The sequence below is a fragment of the Fundulus heteroclitus genome, chromosome 16 (assembly GCF_011125445.2).
Source record: "Fundulus heteroclitus isolate FHET01 chromosome 16, MU-UCD_Fhet_4.1, whole genome shotgun sequence".
NCBI classification, from domain to species: Eukaryota; Metazoa; Chordata; class Actinopteri; order Cyprinodontiformes; family Fundulidae; genus Fundulus; species Fundulus heteroclitus.
In genome coordinates, this window is record NC_046376.1 from 34,936,145 (window position 1) to 34,956,345 (window position 20,201).

General features: G+C 43.9%; 2 protein-coding genes across 3 annotated transcripts in view; one reads left to right on the forward strand and one right to left on the reverse strand.

The window, feature by feature from the left end:
• Positions 1-1,669, forward strand: part of rgs9a (regulator of G protein signaling 9a) — a 33,334-nt gene extending 31,665 nt beyond the window's left edge. The window contains exon 17 of the mRNA XM_012879538.3: positions 1,475-1,669. Within this exon, the coding sequence (XP_012734992.2) occupies positions 1,475-1,631 (157 nt within the window). The 3' untranslated portion in view covers positions 1,632-1,669. The remainder of the gene's footprint in view (positions 1-1,474) is intronic.
• A 3,344-nt stretch (positions 1,670-5,013) lies between these two features.
• cog1 (component of oligomeric golgi complex 1) lies at positions 5,014-18,988 on the reverse strand. 2 transcript variants are annotated; one of them, XM_012879533.3, is made up of 16 exons: positions 18,610-18,988; positions 18,183-18,436; positions 17,424-17,605; positions 14,040-14,216; positions 13,172-13,328; positions 11,224-11,434; positions 10,721-11,093; positions 9,622-10,055; positions 9,353-9,499; positions 9,105-9,266; positions 8,074-8,198; positions 7,573-7,681; positions 7,348-7,457; positions 6,156-6,237; positions 5,996-6,017; positions 5,148-5,225 (listed from the first exon to the last, which is right to left on the reverse strand). In XM_012879533.3, exons 1-15 carry the CDS (start codon positions 18,916-18,918, stop codon positions 6,009-6,011), a joined length of 2,841 nt encoding a protein of 946 aa, XP_012734987.2. In that variant the 5' UTR covers positions 18,919-18,988; the 3' UTR covers positions 5,148-5,225; positions 5,996-6,008. The 2 variants fall into 2 exon arrangements, with proteins under 2 accessions (XP_012734986.2, XP_012734987.2); XM_012879532.3 differs by lacking the exon at positions 5,996-6,017 and having other exon boundaries at positions 5,014-5,225.
• Positions 18,989-20,201: the final 1,213 nt, after the last annotated feature.

Here is a 20,201-nt window from a genome sequence, read left to right on the forward strand (position 1 = left end):
ACTACAATTTGCATTGCAATCGAAAATTCAGTTCCAGTACAACCGTCCATCACATACACTTAACAAACATTTTGGGGGAACGACTGACTGAGGCCTTGCATTGCCTAGGAACGCAGCCAGTCGGCCGCTGCTATTTCAGCGCAGCCGTTTAGGTGCGTTCCTCCAAACAGCCCCGGACCCCGCCTTACACGGAGTCCACAGGCGCTGCCCTTGAAATCTGTAGAAGAAAGATTTTAAATGGGGGAAGTGGAGGGAGATAAAAAAGACAGGTGCTTCACAATTTATGTTTCCACATATACTGTGGAGCATCCGACAAAAAACCTCATTGCACGAGAAGCACAAATAACTACAAGACACATGCAGAAAGGTAAACATTTGAGAGTGGACGCTTTGTTCATCTGTATTTGTGAGCATCAGTTATGTGTGTCTGCTTGGGAGAAGTGTTTATATTTCCGTGGAAGCTCTCCAGAGGCCATTTGTCCTTGATGTTATCAGCCGCCCAACAGTTCAGAGAAACCTCCACAGATGTCAGCGGGGATGGTGGGGGGGGGGGTGGGGGGGGGGGGGGTTCTGGGGTCTCGCCATAACAACTCAGGGGAGAATTTTAGATAGTGGGAAGTCTCATTAAAAACAGAATTTGTTGTGAGAACAAGCTGAAACCAACTTTTTCTTCAGCTTTAGAGTCTTTTCCTCGCTGGCTCCAGGATCCAATATTCCAATCGATGGGCTAGTTAACGTTCACACTTCCAGGTTTTATCCCATCTCACCTCTGTGTACCACAACCGCGGTCAGCTTATCAAGCTTACAGTTTTGTTCATTCAACACCTTAGTGATCACGTCGACTGCCGCCGGCAGTCTCATCAAGGCCATGTTGACCGCCAGCAGCTTCTAAAGGTGTTGATACATTAAATATCCTCCCAGACAAAAAAAGAGGAATCCAACTATCGTAAATCCGAATAAGTAGACATCTTCTACGTCCTCAACAGAAAGAATTGAGAGGCACACTGTGGACCATTTCTCCCACGGGTCCAAGATGTATCCCGCAAAAAAAAGTTCCGTCGGGACAGGCACGCTCCCCGGTCCTTTGCTTTCCAGTTGAAAAAATTAGATCAATAGCGTTGAGAGACCAGCTGACGAGATCCATAATTTGCTTAGAGCTTTCGGTTGCTATGAAGAAATGGCACAAAAGACACAAAACGAAGCAAATAGCAGGAGAGAGGGGGCAGGTTAAAACCAGATAAGGAGGTCTGGAGAGCTGAAGAAAAACCGACGGACCTCGGAGAGAGACAGAACAGAAAAATATATGACACCTGTCAGCCTGGTGGAGAACAAATGAAAGGCATTTCAAATTTGGAGAGCTGTTATCAGAACCCTTTTGAAAACAACTATTAAGATCTTACCTGACTGCCCACTAACCTCAGGTCAGATCGCTTTTACAGTTTCATTGACCATGTTTTCTTTTTCTTTACCTCAGCCCAGCACAGCTAGAGGAAAATGCTCGGAACCGGAGCCCAGGCATTCATCCTATCATCCTGTGGCAGCAGGAGGAGGAGGAGAAGGCCAAGGCTGCCACTGCCGCTGCTCCAGTTGATGTCAAGGCTGTGATGAGCAAAATAGACAGAAAGAAATAGAAGTGTGTGGGGATTTTTGACTTTGATGTTAAACTAGGTGTAAAGCGTGTGTGTGTGTGTGTGTGTGTGTGTGTGTGTGTGTGTGTGTGTGTGTGTGTGTGTGTGTATAAAGGGCTTGGCTTGGTTCAACAGTAATGGTTTAGCAATTGTTGAACATAATCATATTGACAATGAAAAAATGTTTGTTGAGCCTAAGGTATAGAGAACAGGGCAGATTGAAGGTGTGAGCAGTGAAGTGACCGTTTGTGCCAAGAGGCCATTTGTCGAATCTGTTCAGAGCGATCATTTATTCTTTAGCTTTTTCCAGCAGCATACTGTAAAATAAAAAAAAATGTTACATCACAACCACAAGCTTCGCTGTATTTGATGTCTTAGAGCAAAACATGATTATGAAATGGGGGGAGGGTGGGGGAGTCTTCACATAACAGCGCAACGCCTGTCAGCCTGGTGGAGAACATCTGTGAACAACTTTATCAGATTCTCTATTAGATTTAAGACAAGGCCTTTTTTAACACTTGAATACTCTTTTCAATTCATTTTACACAGCTCCAATCAACAGCAAATGTTATCTAAATGCATTTTACAGTTAAAGCAGACCCCACATGCAAAATTACACAATCAAATCAGTATAATGAATAGTTATAGTTAAATTACCTCCATTTTAATTGGCTACTATACCATTATTATTCAATGCAGTCAAATTCAGCTTGTAGTGCCAATTTGTAAAAAGTTTGTCCATGTATGGAAGCCTAGATAATTGCAACAAGTCATTGACTTTGCAGCAATCCTTGCTTCTGAGCAAGCACGCGGTGACAGCGGAAAGGAATAAGTCCCTTTTCACAGGAATACACATCTAGCAGAACCATGTCAGCTTGAACAGCCACCTGCCAAGTCTTTGAAGTGGACCAAGGTCCCATGTCCTGGTGGGTCTGCAGCCGGTCCATCCTCTCTCCATGTCCAGATGATCAATTGAACAGAGTTCTGGGAAATGTTCAAAGCTTGGGAGATTGTTGTAGAACCTAACCTTGATTTAAACTGAACCACAACGTTCTCTCTGACATGTCTGCTGGGTTCCTTGGCCTTCATGATGCTGGTCGTTCACTAATGTTCTCTCACAAACACCAGAAGCCAGAAACAGAACGCAACAAATAAATCTAACCCACAGCTGGGCTCTGCTTCATGACTAGGTGACTTCTGAAGATGGTTGGTTTAGTGATGATGTTTAGGGGTATCAGAGTAAAGTGGGATGGAAAAGAAAACCCCAATTTTCCTTCCTGCTCCCACTCTACATTTTGCTGACCTGTGACATAAAATCTATTTAACACACTTTGAAGTTTAAGGCTGTAAATAGATAAAACACAGAAAAGTTCTTGGTTATGAAATACTTTTGCAAGCCACTATTAACTGAGAAAGCAAAGACATTTCAGGTCATAAATGTATAATACTGCTCACAGTTTTATCTAATATATGAATTATTCACCATAAGCCGGTGTCTGATTTTACCATGAGGTGATCTAATCAATGTTGAAGCTGAATGGCTTTCAGAATACAATAACTCACAGGATTATTCAAATATTGTTGTAATATGTGCATATCATTCAATCTGCAAATAAAACTGTGAAAAATTAGCTTTTAGAATTTAAACTCTTGTGTACTCACTACGTCATTGTACTGCTGTACTGCATAACTAACATGTATAAAAGTGTATTAGTGCATTTACATTTAAGAAAGCTTTCCTGTTTATTATTGATTGTAAATAAACTAGAAAATTCCTGAAACTATATAAAAAGAAGAGGCACCAACATGATGAATGTCTAAGCAGCTGTAAACACCAGAGTGTTTTAGTTTTGTTTTTATTTTGGCTGATGAAGCTCTAAAACCATTTAGAGTACACTAATCATGGCGATCATGTTAAGGCCTGGTCATTCTGGTGTAGTTGTCCTGCTGTTGATCCAGTTAGGGCTCAGCTTCAGTTGCCAACAGTGCCCCGGTCCTGATGCTGCTAAACAAGCCCAAATCATCAACCCTCTACTGTACTGTTTGACAGCTAGTATGAGATGTTTATGTGATGATTATCTTTTTTTGTTTTTTTTGTTAAAGTTTTCTACACTTGTCTGCAAAATCCTTGTTGAATCCAGCCCAACTTTGCTCCCACCTTGGTTCTCAGACAGAGCCATTCTCCTGCCAGCCCCTCCAAACGAGCCGTTTTCTAACGGCACCATTACCTTTATCATGCTGAGGCCTGGAGTCTTGGACGCAGGTCTTAGGGATTTGATCACCTCTCTGTATCACAAGCTCGGACCTTGGGCCGAATATTCTGGGGCGTTTCCTCCTGGGAAGATTGGTGGCTGTCTGAAATGTTTTCTTCTTGGGATGATCTCCTTGTAGAACACTGGACTTCAGATAGTTTGAAAATGGCCTGACCCTTTCTAGACTGATGAGAAGAAACAAACTGCTTCTCTCAGGTGTTCCTGCCTTGGCTTCATGTTAAGGCTGGACGATACAGAAAAAAAAAGTTATATTGATCGATATTGATAATTATCAACAAATTCAAAACATATACTTTTAAGTGCAGCCCTGGTCATTTTTTGCTGTTGCTTAGCAACCTATTTTTAGATAAAGAACACACAAACACTGAATTCAAACTCAACCCTTTATTCAACCAATGTTTTTACCAAAAGTGCATGTTTTTAAAAAAAAAAAGAACATGTGCTCTATGAACTCTGTGAAGGGGGCGGAGCTTGGTTCCTGGGTTTACATTGTGATTGGTTGAGAGGATGTAACGACTATAATATTAACCTACATGATAGGCTAGAATAGAAAAGGAAGAAAGCTGTTCTATTGAACTTTTTATTGACCCTTTTATTTCTGTCATCGACATAAGTCTATCGATCGATATATATTGATATTGAATTATCGTCCAGCCCTACGTCATGTTAACACACGCCTGTATGCTCTGGGGCAGCCAACAGCTCAAACTCTTGCACTTAGTGATCTTCTCACACCGATGGTCAGTACCAGTAAGAATCAATCATTTGTACTTTGTTTTTCCTCAAAGCTTTTCCATTTTGGCTCCCTCTATCCTACTCTTAGATTTAAATAACTTTAGATTGTGATAAAGATCAGACCATTTATATAAAAAGGTTCTGATAGGTACAACCCATGAAGTGAAATAGAGTGTACTTTCTTTCCCTTGGTAGTACACTGTCGGGTGTGAATACTTTCAGGAAGCACCGTAAAGTAATATCATTTCAGCCAATGACTGAAACTATTCACATGGATTTAAGGAAAAAACAGTTTGGTGCCGGCACATGTCTGCAGTTTCAAACCCTGAAGACTTGATTTGTTTGAGTAAAGTGTATGAAATCACACAGGAGGCCGATGTCAGAGGATGATTTACTGTACAGTTTGTTTTCATTACAAATCCCAAACACTAACATAAAAAGCAATAAAGGGTTATTTGGCCATGCCGGACAGCCAGCTGAGCTTGAAGAGGGAAGGCGATGTTGTGTCATCCTCCTGATCAGCGAGCTGTCTGAAGAGACTGCCCGGCCGGAACGTGTCATCACTTCCTGCTGCAGAGGACTGAGGGGCCTGGCAAAGGAAGGAGATAAGAATCATCATCTTTGCTGGTTAGTGTCTTCTGAATCCTGGTAGTGTTAGAGACATGTTCAGGGACTTAGTAGTTTTAGGTGATTTCATCTGATGAGAGAGTCCATTCCTTCACCTTCCACCCACCACGATGGGTTTAAAACCTTCTCTTCATAACGCAGAGCAACGACCAAAGGATTCGGAACAAGGTGGCCCTTTCATTGCTCAAAGAGCAGAACCATGTAACAGAAGCCAGAGAACAGTACATGCAGATGAGCCAAAATATTATGACCACTCACATTTAATCAGGATTTAAGTCCTGCTTGTATAAAACCAGGTTGGAACTTAGTGCTCTTCAGTCGTGGAGTTGTTTGGTACGGCATGAAGGATCGATACCTCAAAAGTAGGTGGTCAGAACATTTTGGCTTACCTAGGCAGAATGATTAATATATCAGATCATGTGACTGATCAGGTTGGGATGATTTCTAACTTAATCCAGGAATGTTTGTATCTGCCGGTCCAGTTATAGCAGTGGGACGTTTCTGCCGGGCCAGTCACACGGGCGGGACCGTATCTGCCACAGCAGAATGTGGGACACTGCTGATTCCAAGGTCAACAACCCTCCTGCTGTCTCCAACATAAGCCAGGATGAAAACCAGAATTCATGAAATGCGCACACACACACACACACACACACACACTGCCATCGCACCAAGTAAACCAAAGCACAACCAGAACACACCCAGACAGAAAAACCACTCTGATGGACTTGCCTGAAGGCTTCACTCAGAATCTCTGGGAGGAGAGAGTGTGACAGACAATGCTTTACCCCGGTGGAGCAGACAACAACCATCACAGTGTTGCTGTCAGCAAATTAAAATGTCCTCTCAGAACACACTGAGCCACCCAGGTCCCCACAGTCACTGAACTTACCAGGTTTGGAGAAACTTCTGAGCCCCTGGAGGAGGACTTGGATTTCCGAGCATTTGACATGCTGAGAGGCAATAACCCGAACCTGAAAAAGACAAGAGCAGTCATGGCGGGTGTTTCAGTCCAACAATATCTACTGATGAGACGTACCCCTCCTCCCATCTCCTGAATACTAAAGACATCCAAGAACCACAGGAATGACAAACACCGTTCATCAGGCACTGATCATAATGATACCCAAGTAATGGAACATTGGCCCCAATCAGCAGGTCACATACAGAAAAATGTTTTAATAAAAACATCAGACTTTTCATTAAATTCATCAAAACCAAGACACAGGGCCCATTTTCAGTCCATTAACAGGTTATCACCAACATGCTATTTTGATTTAAGCTCAATTAAAGTCAGACAAAGGTTAGGAGGGTTACTACAAACTTTCCATCTCATAAGTTCAGCTTTTCCCACACAATGTTCCACATCAGTTTTCATACAATCCTGGACATGTGATAAGAAAAGCAGGCCTGGTTGGTTTTTATGTGTTGTAATATTTTGAATTATTCAAATATTGTTGTAATGTGTGCATATCATTCAATCTCCACCCACTTCTCTGGATCCAGACAAACAGAGCAAATCAAGTTTATTTCACTTAGAAGTATTTACTCTTGGATGCTACAGCTCAGATTTTGCTAACTTTCATTTCCAGTTTGTGGCACAATCATTTTATACAAAAAATTAAAAAAATATATATAAAAAAGGGAATTTCAAATAAATCCCGCTCAAGTGCCCTGGATCAAGTTTAAATTCCAGAGCTAAAAGGATCTAGATGCTAGATAACGCAGTCAGATGAGTTGTCGTGTGATTGTAAGTCACTAAACCAAAACCAAACTGTGAGTGAGAAAAAAAAAAAAAACTCAAATCTCTTCTATACCAGTATACTTGCCCTGGCTTAGGGATGTATGAATGCAAATAATATTATAAATTCTTTAGTTTCTGAAGAATTTAAACTACAGCAAATATTTAGCTTTTTCTGTGCAACAGTTTTTCCAACAACAAACTTTGAAATCAGTCACAATTAGGATCACCAGATCAAGCCTTAAAGAAAACCGAACATCTCCATCAGACAGTCATCTGTGCATTTCTAATTTAGGACAGATTAAAACACCTAAACTACTGTATACTCGTGGTTAGTGCTGACCTGATCTGACTGCTGGCCAGTGGCAGAATGTTGTACGGTTCCTGGGAGCTCCCAGTGCTGCTCCGTGGGGCAAACTGCTTCTCTGAACCAGTCAGCAGGCCAAGCAGCACCTGCAACACATCATCGCAACCACTCAAGCTCATCTGAACAGCAGCCACTTCTTATGGTTGCTGTACCCTCATGTGGTTCTATGTCAGGTTCTGATTGCTTCAGCTGGTTTCGTACCGAGGTCCTCTGGGACAGCCGGTTGAGATTGGCGTTCAGTGGAGGTGTAAACACATCCAGGTCAAAGGGGTCAATGAAGCTTTCCAGCCAATCACAGATCTTATGGAATCTGTAAAATAAAACAGTATAGAGTTTAAAAATGTTAACCCAAACTCCTGAATTACCTACACCAAGGGGGCTGTACTGTCAACTGCTGGATCATTGACCTAGCATTTTTATCCATGATTGGATTTAATTTCATCCTTGTCACCAATTAGCCAAATTAAACAATTAAGGGAAAGAGCAAAGGGCTGAGCACACATCCTTGAGAGACCCCATGTGGTCAGCTGGAAGGACTGGGACGCTTGACTGCCAGCATGTACTGTGTGCTTATGGAATTTGCTGCTCTTATCAGAGAATCCCTAAGTAAACATGTTATTAGACTACTTCCTCTTCTGATTGCATCAGATGACCTGGAAGCATGGCATACAGACAGAGAAGGGGGGGGGGGGGTGTTCCTACCTTGGATCTTGCTGGGATCTAGATGTCTTGCCCTCCTCCAGTCTGCCACTCAGTGTGGTATTGAGGTAACGAAGGTCAAACAACAACTGCAAGGCTCGGTTCTGAGTAATAGGGAGGACGCCCTCCTAGTAAAGGGACAAGAGAGAAATCCAGAGGAATTACCACATTTCTATCTTTTGCCAGCCCTCTGTCTTCTCAGCGTTGCTACCACTACTAAGATTCCTTTCTCACAGAACCTTACTAAAGTCCTCCTCCTCTCCCAACATTTTCCACATTACGTCACATTAATGCCAAAGCATTTTATTGGGTTTTTATGTGACAGATGAACATAAAATAGTGCATAAGTGTGAGGTGAATGATGCATGACTTTCATAAATGTTACACTGCTTTATAAAAACAAAAAAGGGTGAAACAAGCGGCATGAGAGCATGCTCCGATGGGGCAGAGGTAGTGAGCAAGACCCATTTACGCAGGCCTTAGTGCTCGACTCGGCTGACCCGGGTTCGTTCTGGCCTGTGTCCTTTCCTGCATGTCCTCCACCGTCTCTCAAACCCCTTTTCCTGTCACCCTACTTTGTAAAAAATTAGCCACTAGTGCTACAAAAAACCCCCAAGAAAAACCAAGAAAGCAATGTAAAAAAGCGGCAAGCATTTGTATTCATTTCTGTTTAGCCTCAATACAATTCTGCTTCAAACAAGTGCCTTCAGAAGTCACTTGATCAGGAAACAGACTCCAGCTGTGTGTAATTTAAATGCAGCTGATCCATTTCTGGTGCTGGTCAGTAGGAAGATGGATGGATCTAAATCCAGGACAATCCTGGAAGAAAACCTGTTAGAAGCTGCAGACGACCTGAGACTGGGCTGGAGGTTCACCTTCCAGTTGCACAATGACCCAAAACACACAGCCGGAGATGTTATGGGATTTAGTTCAAAGCTTAATCATGGCCTAGTCAAAGTCCAGTTTTAAATCCCAGATGGTTTACAATGTGAACATAGAGTATATTTAGCACATTGTGTTTGTGCGCCACTCACCCTGTCCCGTGTTTGTTCTGTGAGCATGTCGTAGTGATGCAGAGCTTGGACAAGACAGGCCTGAAGAAGTTCCTGCAAGGTGGGCCGGGGAAGGGCATGGCCCCCCACCCTGTTCACCTCCACGCAAAGCTGGAACAGCAGAGACTGCACGAACCAAGATGGCTGCACAGGAGAATGGAGTCAGAGTGCGTCAAATGTAACATAAGTAACCACAAAGCCTGAATTCCTGGCGGTGTTGGACATCTGACCTGAACTGGAAGACGGATTTTAGATGTGACGCTGTTCCCTGATTCAGACTCTTCTTGGATCTCCAGATCCTCCCAGCTTGTTGCGGTCGTCAGGACTGCACCAGCAGACTCTGCCAGCAAAGCCGCGCCAAACGTTGCCACCAGCCCCTGCCAAAGCACAGCTTCAGTAAGCAACACAGTAGACTGTCATTAAGGCTGCGGTGACAGAAAACAATAGAGTTCAGTCCAGGTATGGCTGAATAATCAGACTCTGGTCTACAGGTTCTGACTTTGGCAAGGGCGGAGCTCCAGATGCGGTAAGCTTCCATGCTGCAGCCAAGAAGCTCCTCCTTCAGCCCCGCCCACTTGGCCTGCTCTGGGCTGACCTCTGCGGCAGCCTTGGATTTGCCCAGCTTCTTGCCCTGCCTGGGGGTCCCCTTCGCCGCGGCGTCCCCTGTGCTCTGCCTTCCCAGGATGCAGTGCTTCAGGCTGGGGCAGAGCTCGCCCACGGACTGGCACAACCTGGCCATGAAGAGGACAGCGCTGAGGCAGGTGGGAGCAGAGTCCAGCTGGGAGCGGATGGAGGACAGGATGTGGCGAACACAGCTCACACAGCCGTCACGCAGAGCTTCCTCCACCGCTGGGGCGTCCGTGTAACGATGAAACGAAGAGGAAGAGTCAGGAGGTCCTGAGGAAGACGGCGTGGCTGAGATGGGGCGGGATCCTGCCAAGCACAGAACGAGAGATGGACTTCTTCAGTCTAACTAACTGGACACATCCAACAGTCTATAACAGCCATTCTGCTGTTTACAGAGCTCAAAGTTAGGGTGGAAAGTATTCACACCTTTTAAACATTTCACACTGTTTCATGCTACAACCACCAACTCTAATGTATTTTACTGGGAATTTATTAGAGAGTCCAACACAAAGGAGAGCAGAAAACGAGACACGATAAATTTGAACTCTTTCCCCCTAAAAGGCCTGTTTTCTGCTCTTTGGCCCCTCCACCCCTGAGTCAGGACTCTGTAGAACCACCTTCAGCCGCAGGTCTTCTAAGAATCGTCTCTTCCTGCTTTCAACGTCTACAGCCTGACACTTCTGCCTGTTCTTAACAAAACACTGCGAGCTCAGTCAGAATGCATGGAGAACATGTGTGAACACAGATTCTTAGTTTGATTTAGGTCTGGACTTGGACTGGGCCATCTCTACACATGAATATGAAATTTGATCTAATCCATTCCATTGTAGCTCTGGCTGTTTGTTAGTGCCCCGCCAATTCGTCTGTAATATTGCTATGATTTTTGTCATTTTATATATCCTGCAGATCTAATCACAGTAGTGAAATAATCAGCGTTTAAAACTCCTGGATTTATGCAACATAAATAATACCTGTGTCTTCAGAGGGAAGATAGTGCTGGAGGTCATCCAGCCTGGCTTTAAGCTTTGCATCCAAAGAGGAGCAGAAGTTCTGAACACAGGGCGTCAGTGCCTGCGTCTTCATGGCCAGGCCACTCCTCTGCTGCTGCTGCTGCTGCTGGCCCCGCTGGGCCACATTGATCCAGGCTGCATCACTCGGCAGGTCCGCTGGGGACTCGGACCACAGAAACGAGGCCACGTCTACCTCATACTGAGCGACACGACTGGGGACGGGGTTGCTACCCGAGGAGGACTGGATGGTTTGGTCCTCCATGTCCCTCACAGCTGAGGTTAGGAGCTGCACTGAGATTGCTGCGATGGCTTCTGTTTCCTCTTTGGTAATGGTCTTGGGAAATGGAAGCACATGTAAAATTTGGCATTACATCAACAGGCCTATTCTGCAGTGTAAGCATGATGCACATAGTCCAAATAATGAACAAATGCTTCCATATTCATGAAGTTAAAGGAAAACCCACCTGCAGGCGCTGAAGGAAGAGCTGTTGCAAGAAGTCCTCCCACACCGCCAGGGGGCGCCCCAGGAGCTGCTGACACACGTTACCCCAGTGCTGACTGATGGAGTCTGTGGATAAAAGGTCCCACACTGCATCTCTAATGGCCCCCAGACCCTTCAGGCTCTTCACGTAGACCAGAAGAGTGCCAACACCGTGACAGATGTCCTGTTTGCAGCTGAAAACACATAAGGGAAAAAAATTGATTACCCAATAAATATGTGACAGTTGGGACGACAGTCATCGACATAATCCCTGAATCTCAAGAGGAGGTTATACAAGCATGGTGCTGGTGTTCCCTCAGTGTAGGCTCCACCAGACAAATGGAGGAGCACTCACCATGGGAAAAGAGCTGGAGTTAGAGTTAAGGAGAGGACGGACAGGCCTAAAAAGTTTAAACTGTTTCTTCCCACAGTCATTATGGGGAATGTGAGGTCTCTGGCAGCTCTGACTAACAGCCAATGTGCTTACAGGGAGTTGTAGCTTGAGCTGCATCGCTGACATGGGGCTTCGTGGCATACTGGACAGTGGGACTGAACTGAATGGTTTTTCACTCGCTCTAGTGGACAGAGGGGAATTAAGTGGTAAGATCAGAGCTCCAAATAGTGTCATCCTGGCATTATAGAGAAGGAACACGTCTGCATATCTGACATTGAGCTCCTGGTGGTCATCATTGGGACTGTTGATGTGCCTCTATCCACTGCAGCAAGGAGAGCATTTGACGGTATTACATTATCCCAGGACTTCTGGCTCAATAGCCTCATGTACCATGGTTATGATTTGCAGGGTTTTCAACCATGTCTCCTCCTCTCTCACACAGAAGAGAGAGAAGCTCCAGACTGTTCAAAAAGAGCTCAAGAAGAAGAAGAAAAGGGAAGCAAAGAACATCTACAGCAACAGGATTGAGCCAAAACAACATCAAGGAGATGTGGAACGCATTATGGTCCATGACCAGACCACGTCTGTCTTCACCAGGAAGACCGAGAAGTTGAAGACTTTGTGGAATGGTGCAGCAGAAACTAGCTGAAGCAAGACGTCTGAGGACTTTCAGAGGAACAGAAGACCTCCTGGTCCCGTTTTTATTCATGGTGAGGAGGTAGTGGGTAAACAGTTAAATGTACCCGGGGGTGCACCTCAACAACAAGGTGGACTGGCTGGCAAACAGCGACGCCCTCTTCAGGAAATGACAAAGCCGACTCTTGTTTCTGAGGAGATCGAGGTCTTTCAGGGTGTGTAACGGACCACTGAAGATTTCCTACCAGTCTGTGGTAGCCAGGGACCTGGTTTTTGTTGTGGTGTGCTAATGATGTGGGATAGAGACTAGACAACAAACTAAATAAGCTGCTGAGGAAAGTCAGCTCTGTGGTGGGTCTGGAATGCAACAGTTTAGAGTCAGTGTGAGAAGAGGATGGTGGATAAAATAAGAGCTATCCTGGTTAACCCGTCCCACCCTCTCTATGAAGAAGAGGGTGGGCAGCTCTTTCAGCCAGCGGCTCATACTGCCACAGAGCCAGACTGAGCGCTTCAGACACTCATTTATCCCTTAGACGCTACAACAACAATCAGATTTATGTGCTATTATAAGCTTTCATCCGTGCTGTTACTATTACTACTACAACTATTATATTATTGCTACAACTATTACAACTTCTGCAACTCCTAATATCTTTATTGTTATTATTACTCTGCGGCTATTATTGATACCACTATAATTACAATTGTGACAGCTATTATTATTATTCTTTTTCTTGCTAGTGTTGGTTTCCTCTATTGTGTATTGAGCTTTGCAACGCCTTCACAATTCTGCGCTTCCTTGTCTTGTTCTGTCACATAAAATCCCAGGAATGTGATTGTAAAGAGACATTTAGAAACTGCGTGGCATTGAGGCAGTAAGAAGGATGTGGAGAGTTCTCACGTGTTGATCCACTGCTGCAGGGTGTCCCGGAGCTGCTCCGTCTGGATGGGCTGAGCCAGGGTGCGAAGGGTGGGCTGAAACTCACTGATGGACGGAGGCAGGTGCCTGAACCAGCTGCCTGTACTCCACTCCTCCTGCAGCACCTTCCTGCCTTTACCTGACAGCAGAGGAGAACAATGCTGGGGACAAAACCTCTGATGGCATGACACACGCTTTTACAGTGACCAGCAACTCATGTGCATTCTGAATGATTCATAGAAAGGTAGATTTACAGGACAGAGTTTAATCAGGTGGATTGGGACAGCAGCCTGTGATAGTGTTGTATTGTAAAACCCTAGAAAAAACGAGGGTAGCACAATATATCACACATTTAGTGTTGTTGTAATACAACTGTACACAATATAAATATCAGGATGAGCTGCTTGCACCGCAATAAAGGTCAGCAGATTATTTCAGTAGCATTCAGACCCTTTGCAGGTCTATCTGGTGAAGCCAGTTGTTTAATGGAGCATAAAAAGTTACAGAAGGTAAAGAGGTGGTAGAGTCAGTAAGGAGCCACAACTAGGTCGTTTCATTTTACACAGCAGATGCTGACCAGAAGCTGCTAAAACCTTGTTGAGGTGGAAAGAATGAATTTAGTGTTATTCATAAGCTGGAAAGACTCTACATGCTTCAGCTCAATTTTACATATTTATCACTATTCATATCATTTATAATGACATTCACCAATACTGTCACACATTACATACATTCCCAGTATCATGCAGTGTGAATTAAAAACAGTTTTAGAGTGCCAATTGATGCCTTAAAAGTTGCACACAGGTAGATCCCACTAATAATGTTTTTTTGTTTTTGTTTTTTGGTTTACCAGTAGCAGTAGAAGACGTTACGTTCTCCAGGGTGGAGAAGAGCATCCCACAGCTCAGGACTCCCTCTCCCGGTCTGGGCACCCCCTCAGGAGGCATGTAGAAGACTGCATAGGCCTGGAAGAGCGTAGTGACCAGCAGCTCCACCAGGCTACACACCTGAGCCTTGATCCCTGCACCTGGATAATAAAAACACTTGGTTTATGAAAATAACCATTAGCACCCATAAAACTGGCCTTCTGGGACGGAAAAGCCTCAGATCTCAGGAAGGATGATAACTAAAAACATGAAATTCTAAGTAGGGCTGGAAACTTCCAATTAGTACTGTCTGAAAACCTCCAAAAATGTTACTATTTGCAGGACTGTTATATTTAGCTAGTTTCTCCACTGGTGGTTTTTTAAGGGCATCAATAAATGTCAATACATTTTAAAAATATAAGTAAATGCCATTACTGTGTGCAGTTTAGTGATACAATTTCTTTATGCAACTTGTGTTTTGATGAAACTTATTTCGAATGTTGTGTAAATATATGATGCATTATTAAATGCATTTATATTTATGGGGCTATAATTGAAATGAAGTGCAGAGAGTGAGAAAACTGCAAGTAAAAAGTTCCTGTTTAAATTAAATTCTTCAAAAAAAAAAAAAACCCTGAAGGCCCAAAAACAGCTACATGCTCGACACAAAAGTAATACGCTAAGAGGAAACGGTGCTTTTAAAGATTTAGGTTTGATGGATGTCTGGCGGGCCAGGCAGTCTAAACCCAGGGTACATGTTTTATTTATTTAGCTATCAGGCTCCTCTCCTGTGGAACCAACTCCCAGTTTTGGTCCGTGAGGCAGACTCTACTAATCTTAAAACGTTCCTTTTTGACAAAGCTTATAGTTAGAGTGGCTCATGTTACCATGAGCTACCTCTATAGTTATGCTGCTATAGGCTTAGGCTACTGGAGGACATCAGGGTCTATTTTTCTCACTCTACTGTTGGAGACATCTGTGACATCATCCAGGGAAGACGGCTCACCCGCTATTACCATCTAACGTAGAACAGATTACTGGATCAATGTGTGCTTCTGTGCTTTTTTGTCTCTCTTGTTGTGTCTCTGCTCTGTCTTCTGTAACCCCAGTCGGTCGAGGCAGATGACCGTTCATACTGAGCCCGGTTCTGCTGGAGGTTTTCCTCCCTGTTAAAGGGGAGTTTTCCTCTCCACTGTCGCTTCATGCTTGCTCAGTATGAGGGATTGCTGCAAAGCCATGGACAATGCAGACGACTCTCCCTGTGGCTCTACGCTTCTCCAGGAGTAAATGCTGCTTGTCGGGACTTTGATGTAATCTACTGGGTTTCCTTATATAGGACATTTTTGACCAATCTGTATAATCTGATAGAATTTGACTTTGGAAAGTGCCTTGAGATGACAGGCTTCATGAATTGACGTTATATAAATAAAATTGAATGGAATTCATCAATGCATAGGATTCATTAAAGATCAGGCAATTTTCTCATGAGTACCCCCAGAGACAGGTGTATGGTAAAGGGCTGCAGAACAGGCCAGAGGGATGATCCAGATCATTCCGGTATCGAGTTGAACCGTAGAGAAACACTGTGGCAGATAAATGTTGGCCTACTACGTAAATCCACTTTTAGGAAGAGAGAATCCCTACAGGATATCACAATGCTGAAGTAAAACCCTGTTCAATATGGGATGCAGCCAAAACAGTTAGTTTACAGGGAACTGCTAGATTAAAAAAGTTAAATCCCTAAACTTCATAATTTTTAGAGGACAGATGAAGGATCTAGAAGTAGAGATGCACCGTCCAGTCGGATACCTGGGCTGAGCGTATCAGCTGATATCCCCCATACCAATACTACTGCTGAAGGAATGAGCCATATACCTTACCATGTGAGTGAAGGCATCAGGCTTGACATAAACATTGTTTAAAATAAAATCTCTGCATGCGTTTTAGCATGGTGCTTTTGGAGGTGTTTATTTAAGTTCATGCTGATGAATTTACCAACTTTTATCACCACCCCTTGCAATTTTTGCGTTGCAAATGATGCAGTTGGACTTATTGGCGTATCAAGTTTGAAACGTTTCCATATAGATTTGGCTCGGTCCGGCGGTTGCTCCATGTAGCTCTGTGTTCGCTCATCACTAGCTGCTTTGCATAAAGACATAACCAGGGTTGAAAACATAGAATTGAAGTGACTAAATCGCTATAGCTGTATTGCTGTGTATGATAATAAAAAAAATAAATGATCGGATCGGTGTCGTTCATTTGATCTAGGTAATTAGTCAATATTGGAGCTGATATTCACTAATATGATATGGTATTGGATCCGTGCATCGCTATCTAGAACAGGCATAGAGTCCATTGTATAGCAGAGAAAATACTGAGCAAACAAGTAGAGACGAAAATTAGATTTATGAAGCAGGTCATAAATATCTTCCTGTAATAAAATACTATTTGTGAGAAGCCTGGCACATACAGCCTCTTCAAAAGTGTGGTTAAAAGTAGTCAATGATTAAAAACTGCAAAAAAAGGAGATAATATGATTAAGGTGTCCAGCCTCTGATCCTGACTTTACGCCACAGAGTCTCAACTAGGGTTTAATGCAGTTCTTTAGGAACAAAATAGTCTTCACGTGTTACAGCAAACGAAGTACTCCATTGGAAGCAAAGAGGGTGTTTCAAAGATGGAACTTCAAAAAAGGTATTAGTCATACAACGGTTTAAAGAGTAATTTACATTTCAGAATTTATTTTTCAGAATTAAAAAAAAAAATGTTTGTAAATTCCAAGTTCTAAGAATTGCCTTTTTTCCCCAAATCGCTTTTTACTGATTACATTCTCCATGTTTCTTTTCAAGAAGCATTTTGAAATTAAAGGAATTAGGAAAATTTGTGTTTCAAAAAATAGATTTGTAAAAATTAAGTCTGAAAAGCAGCAAACCACAAAAATGTAGGACCGACGTTTGCATAAGCACTGTAAACTATTTTTTTTTTTATGAAGAAGTTTTACAAAGTTCAATTTCTGAAAAATGGTCTTCGCTTGCAATTATGTTGGAACAAATGTCTCTCCATACTCCATCTGTCAATAAACAGATTAGAGGGAATGCTCTTGTCTGTCCATTATGGCAAACTATTAACAACTCTTACTGTCTATGAACAAGCTCAAAGACGACCCATCCAGTGCTATTGCAACAACCCGCCCAAAACCTCTTGTTCTGCTGGGTCATACGCAAAACAAATTATTCTTTATATTAACAATGGAAAATATAAACTAGAAAAGTCAAAAAATAGAAAACGTGACCATTTCTTGTGTGGATTAGGCCCGCAATGTTTCAAGAGCCTAACAACACGTCTACGGTGCACCAAAGGAACAGTACCATGTTGAGGCTGGTTCAGCAGCTGATGGATGGAGGCTTTCCTTGCCAACAGGAAGTCAGCCAGGGCCTGGCGTGGCGAGCTGTCCTCTAGCAGCATGGTGGACACCAGGGCCTCAGCGATAGCTTGGTCAGACACGGCCCGTCCACGCAGCAGAGACCTACTGTCCAGGAGAATGGTCGACCTGTAGGAAGACGGCGTTTAATCACAGCGGATCAGAGATGGACTGAGAAATCTGCTGATAGCTGGAATCTGGCCATATTCAGCTTGACGTGCCCTGACCAGTCATTGGCCAATAGGAAACTCAGAAACCTGATTTTTTTTTCTTCTAGTCAGCAAGCACGGCAAAACTAAGCATCATCATGTAAGTGCTAACCATAAACCTTCCTCAGTGAGGAAGCTGTTACTGAGAGACAACGTGTCAAAGTTAGCTTCAGTGAGGTTTTAAATGATAAAGTCAGAGGAACTACAGCGATGGAAGAAGCCGGAAATACTGGCAGATGTTTGGACATCTGAGATGTGAGGATCTACATTCTCTGGGAATTATACATAGACTGCTGTGTAAACTTAGTAGCACTAGAGGTAATATAAAGGGCTAGAAACAGTTACAATAGCAACGTCTTTGCTTTGATGCCTCTGTTCCTCGTGTAATCTTTGGTTAGCACAACACTGTCATCAGTGCATTTCTACTTTCCCATCGGCTGCATCCGGGGAAAAACCAATCTGAGCAATGCAGGGTGACCTTTTGACCCCTCCGTTACCTGAAGTGTCCGGTGGTGGCGACCTGCCGGACCAGGATGGGGAAGCGGGCGAGGACGGGGCTGTAGAGCCCCCCGGCTGCTGCCTCCAGCTGCAGCTGACCGTGCAGGTGGCAGCACAGCAGGTACAGCTGGGTGGCTTGGAGGTACTGGGAGGCCTCCATAGCGCTCCAGATGCGCTCTGGGATTTCCAGGAGGAGCTTGATCTGGGAAGCCATGGTATAGAACTTCTCCTGCCACTGCCCCTGGTTCTGGTTCTGCAGCAGGACCCGGACAGACAAACAGGAGATGGTGCAAGCATGAGATCTCCAAACTGAGGGCATTTGTTGCTAAATGACCGGTTTAGGGAACCGGGGTCTGATTTGTAGTCTTGTACAGTTGATTAAAGCAGAATTAGTTTGGATCAGGTGTGCAGCAGATGGATCGGTACCTCCTGCCTGGTTCCCCCCATGCCGTTCCTGCCCTGCTTCAGCGTGTGGCAGTACTGCTGCATGTCCTGGATGGACTCCACCACGCTCTCGGAGCGCTGGCGCATCTCCCCGATGGTGTCGGCGGCGTCGATCAGGTCCCGGTACCGCTCCCCGACCATCTGCCTCAGCTCCTCCTTCTTCTGCTCGATCTCTCCGCGGACCTTCCGTTCGATCCGGCGGATCTCCTCGGTGCTGTAACGCTCGAAGAGAGCCGTCGGGTCCTTGATGTCCGAGACCCGGAGAGACAGCACAGGGTCCCCGGCCATCATTCCCCCGGACCGAGTTCAGCTGATGTAGAAAAGTCAACCCGGAAACAGCGGGGCTTCACTTCCTGCTTCCACGTAGCAAACGTCAGTGACGTGTCCGGCGTGCTGTGTTTTCATTGGTCAGCAAAGCACGTAAGTTACGTTTTAATGTGTACGTTTGTAAGCTTTGAAGCGATGTGGTTCTGAGCTCCGTGTAAATAAAACCATAAAGACGACTCTGACTGTCCAGTAGGGATGGAGTCAAGACCGGTTCCTCCAAGGAGAGAGAAAAAAAAAAAAAACGCCTCAAGAAGTTCAGCCCCATAGATTCGAGTTCTCTACTATGTTTTATATCATTAACAGTCAGAGTAAAATTCTACAAAATAAAGTTACACAGTTCTCTTCAATTCCGGTTGATGTCCTGAGCGCTTTAGATGTTTCGCTCCAGCACACCTGAGCTGATGGGTGGTTCATTAATTTGCACCGATAGAACTGGAGGAACTGTTCCAAAATCACGTCTTAAAATAAATAAATAATGATAAATAAAACTTCTTCTGTTTGTTGTTTTGTATCGTCCACCAGGCCCTTACTCTCAGTTTTTACAACAGTTCTCAGACTTCTTATTTCATTTGGTGTTAAAAACTGGCAAGATTATTATAGTGGGGGATTTTAACATTCATGCCTTAGTATAGCCTTTAATACTATCCTGGATTCCAATGGTTTTGCTCAAAATGTGCATAAACCAACGCACTCTTGGCTCCATACTTTAGACCTTGTGCTGACATGTGGCATTGATTGTGAAGAATTAACAGTATTTCCTCAGAACTCTGTCCTATCTGACCATTTTTTAATAACCTTTGGGTTCAATTTAACTGAGTTCTCCACCCCCAAAAAAAGGTTTCATTACAGTAGATCTGTATCAGATAATGCTGTATCAAACTTTAAAGAGTCTGCCCCCCCTTTAATGTCCTCAGTATCAGAAATACCCAGCAGATGGCAGCAATGCTGTTTCTTCCAATTCACAAATTTACGACTTCGTTTTCGGTGTCAATTCCTCTTTGCGTTTTGCATTAGACAATGTAGCCCCCTGGAAAAAGAAAGTGAATAATCACAGGAAGTTGGCTCCCTGGTTTAATTTAGAGCTGTGTTCTTTGAAGCACAATGTTAGGAAATTGGAGAGAAAATAGCGCTCTACACACCATGAGGAATCCTACCTAATCTGGAAAAACAGTCTACTGTGGTATAAAAAGACCCTCCGCAGAGTTAGAGCAGCATATTTTTCATCATTAATTGAGGAGAATAACAAT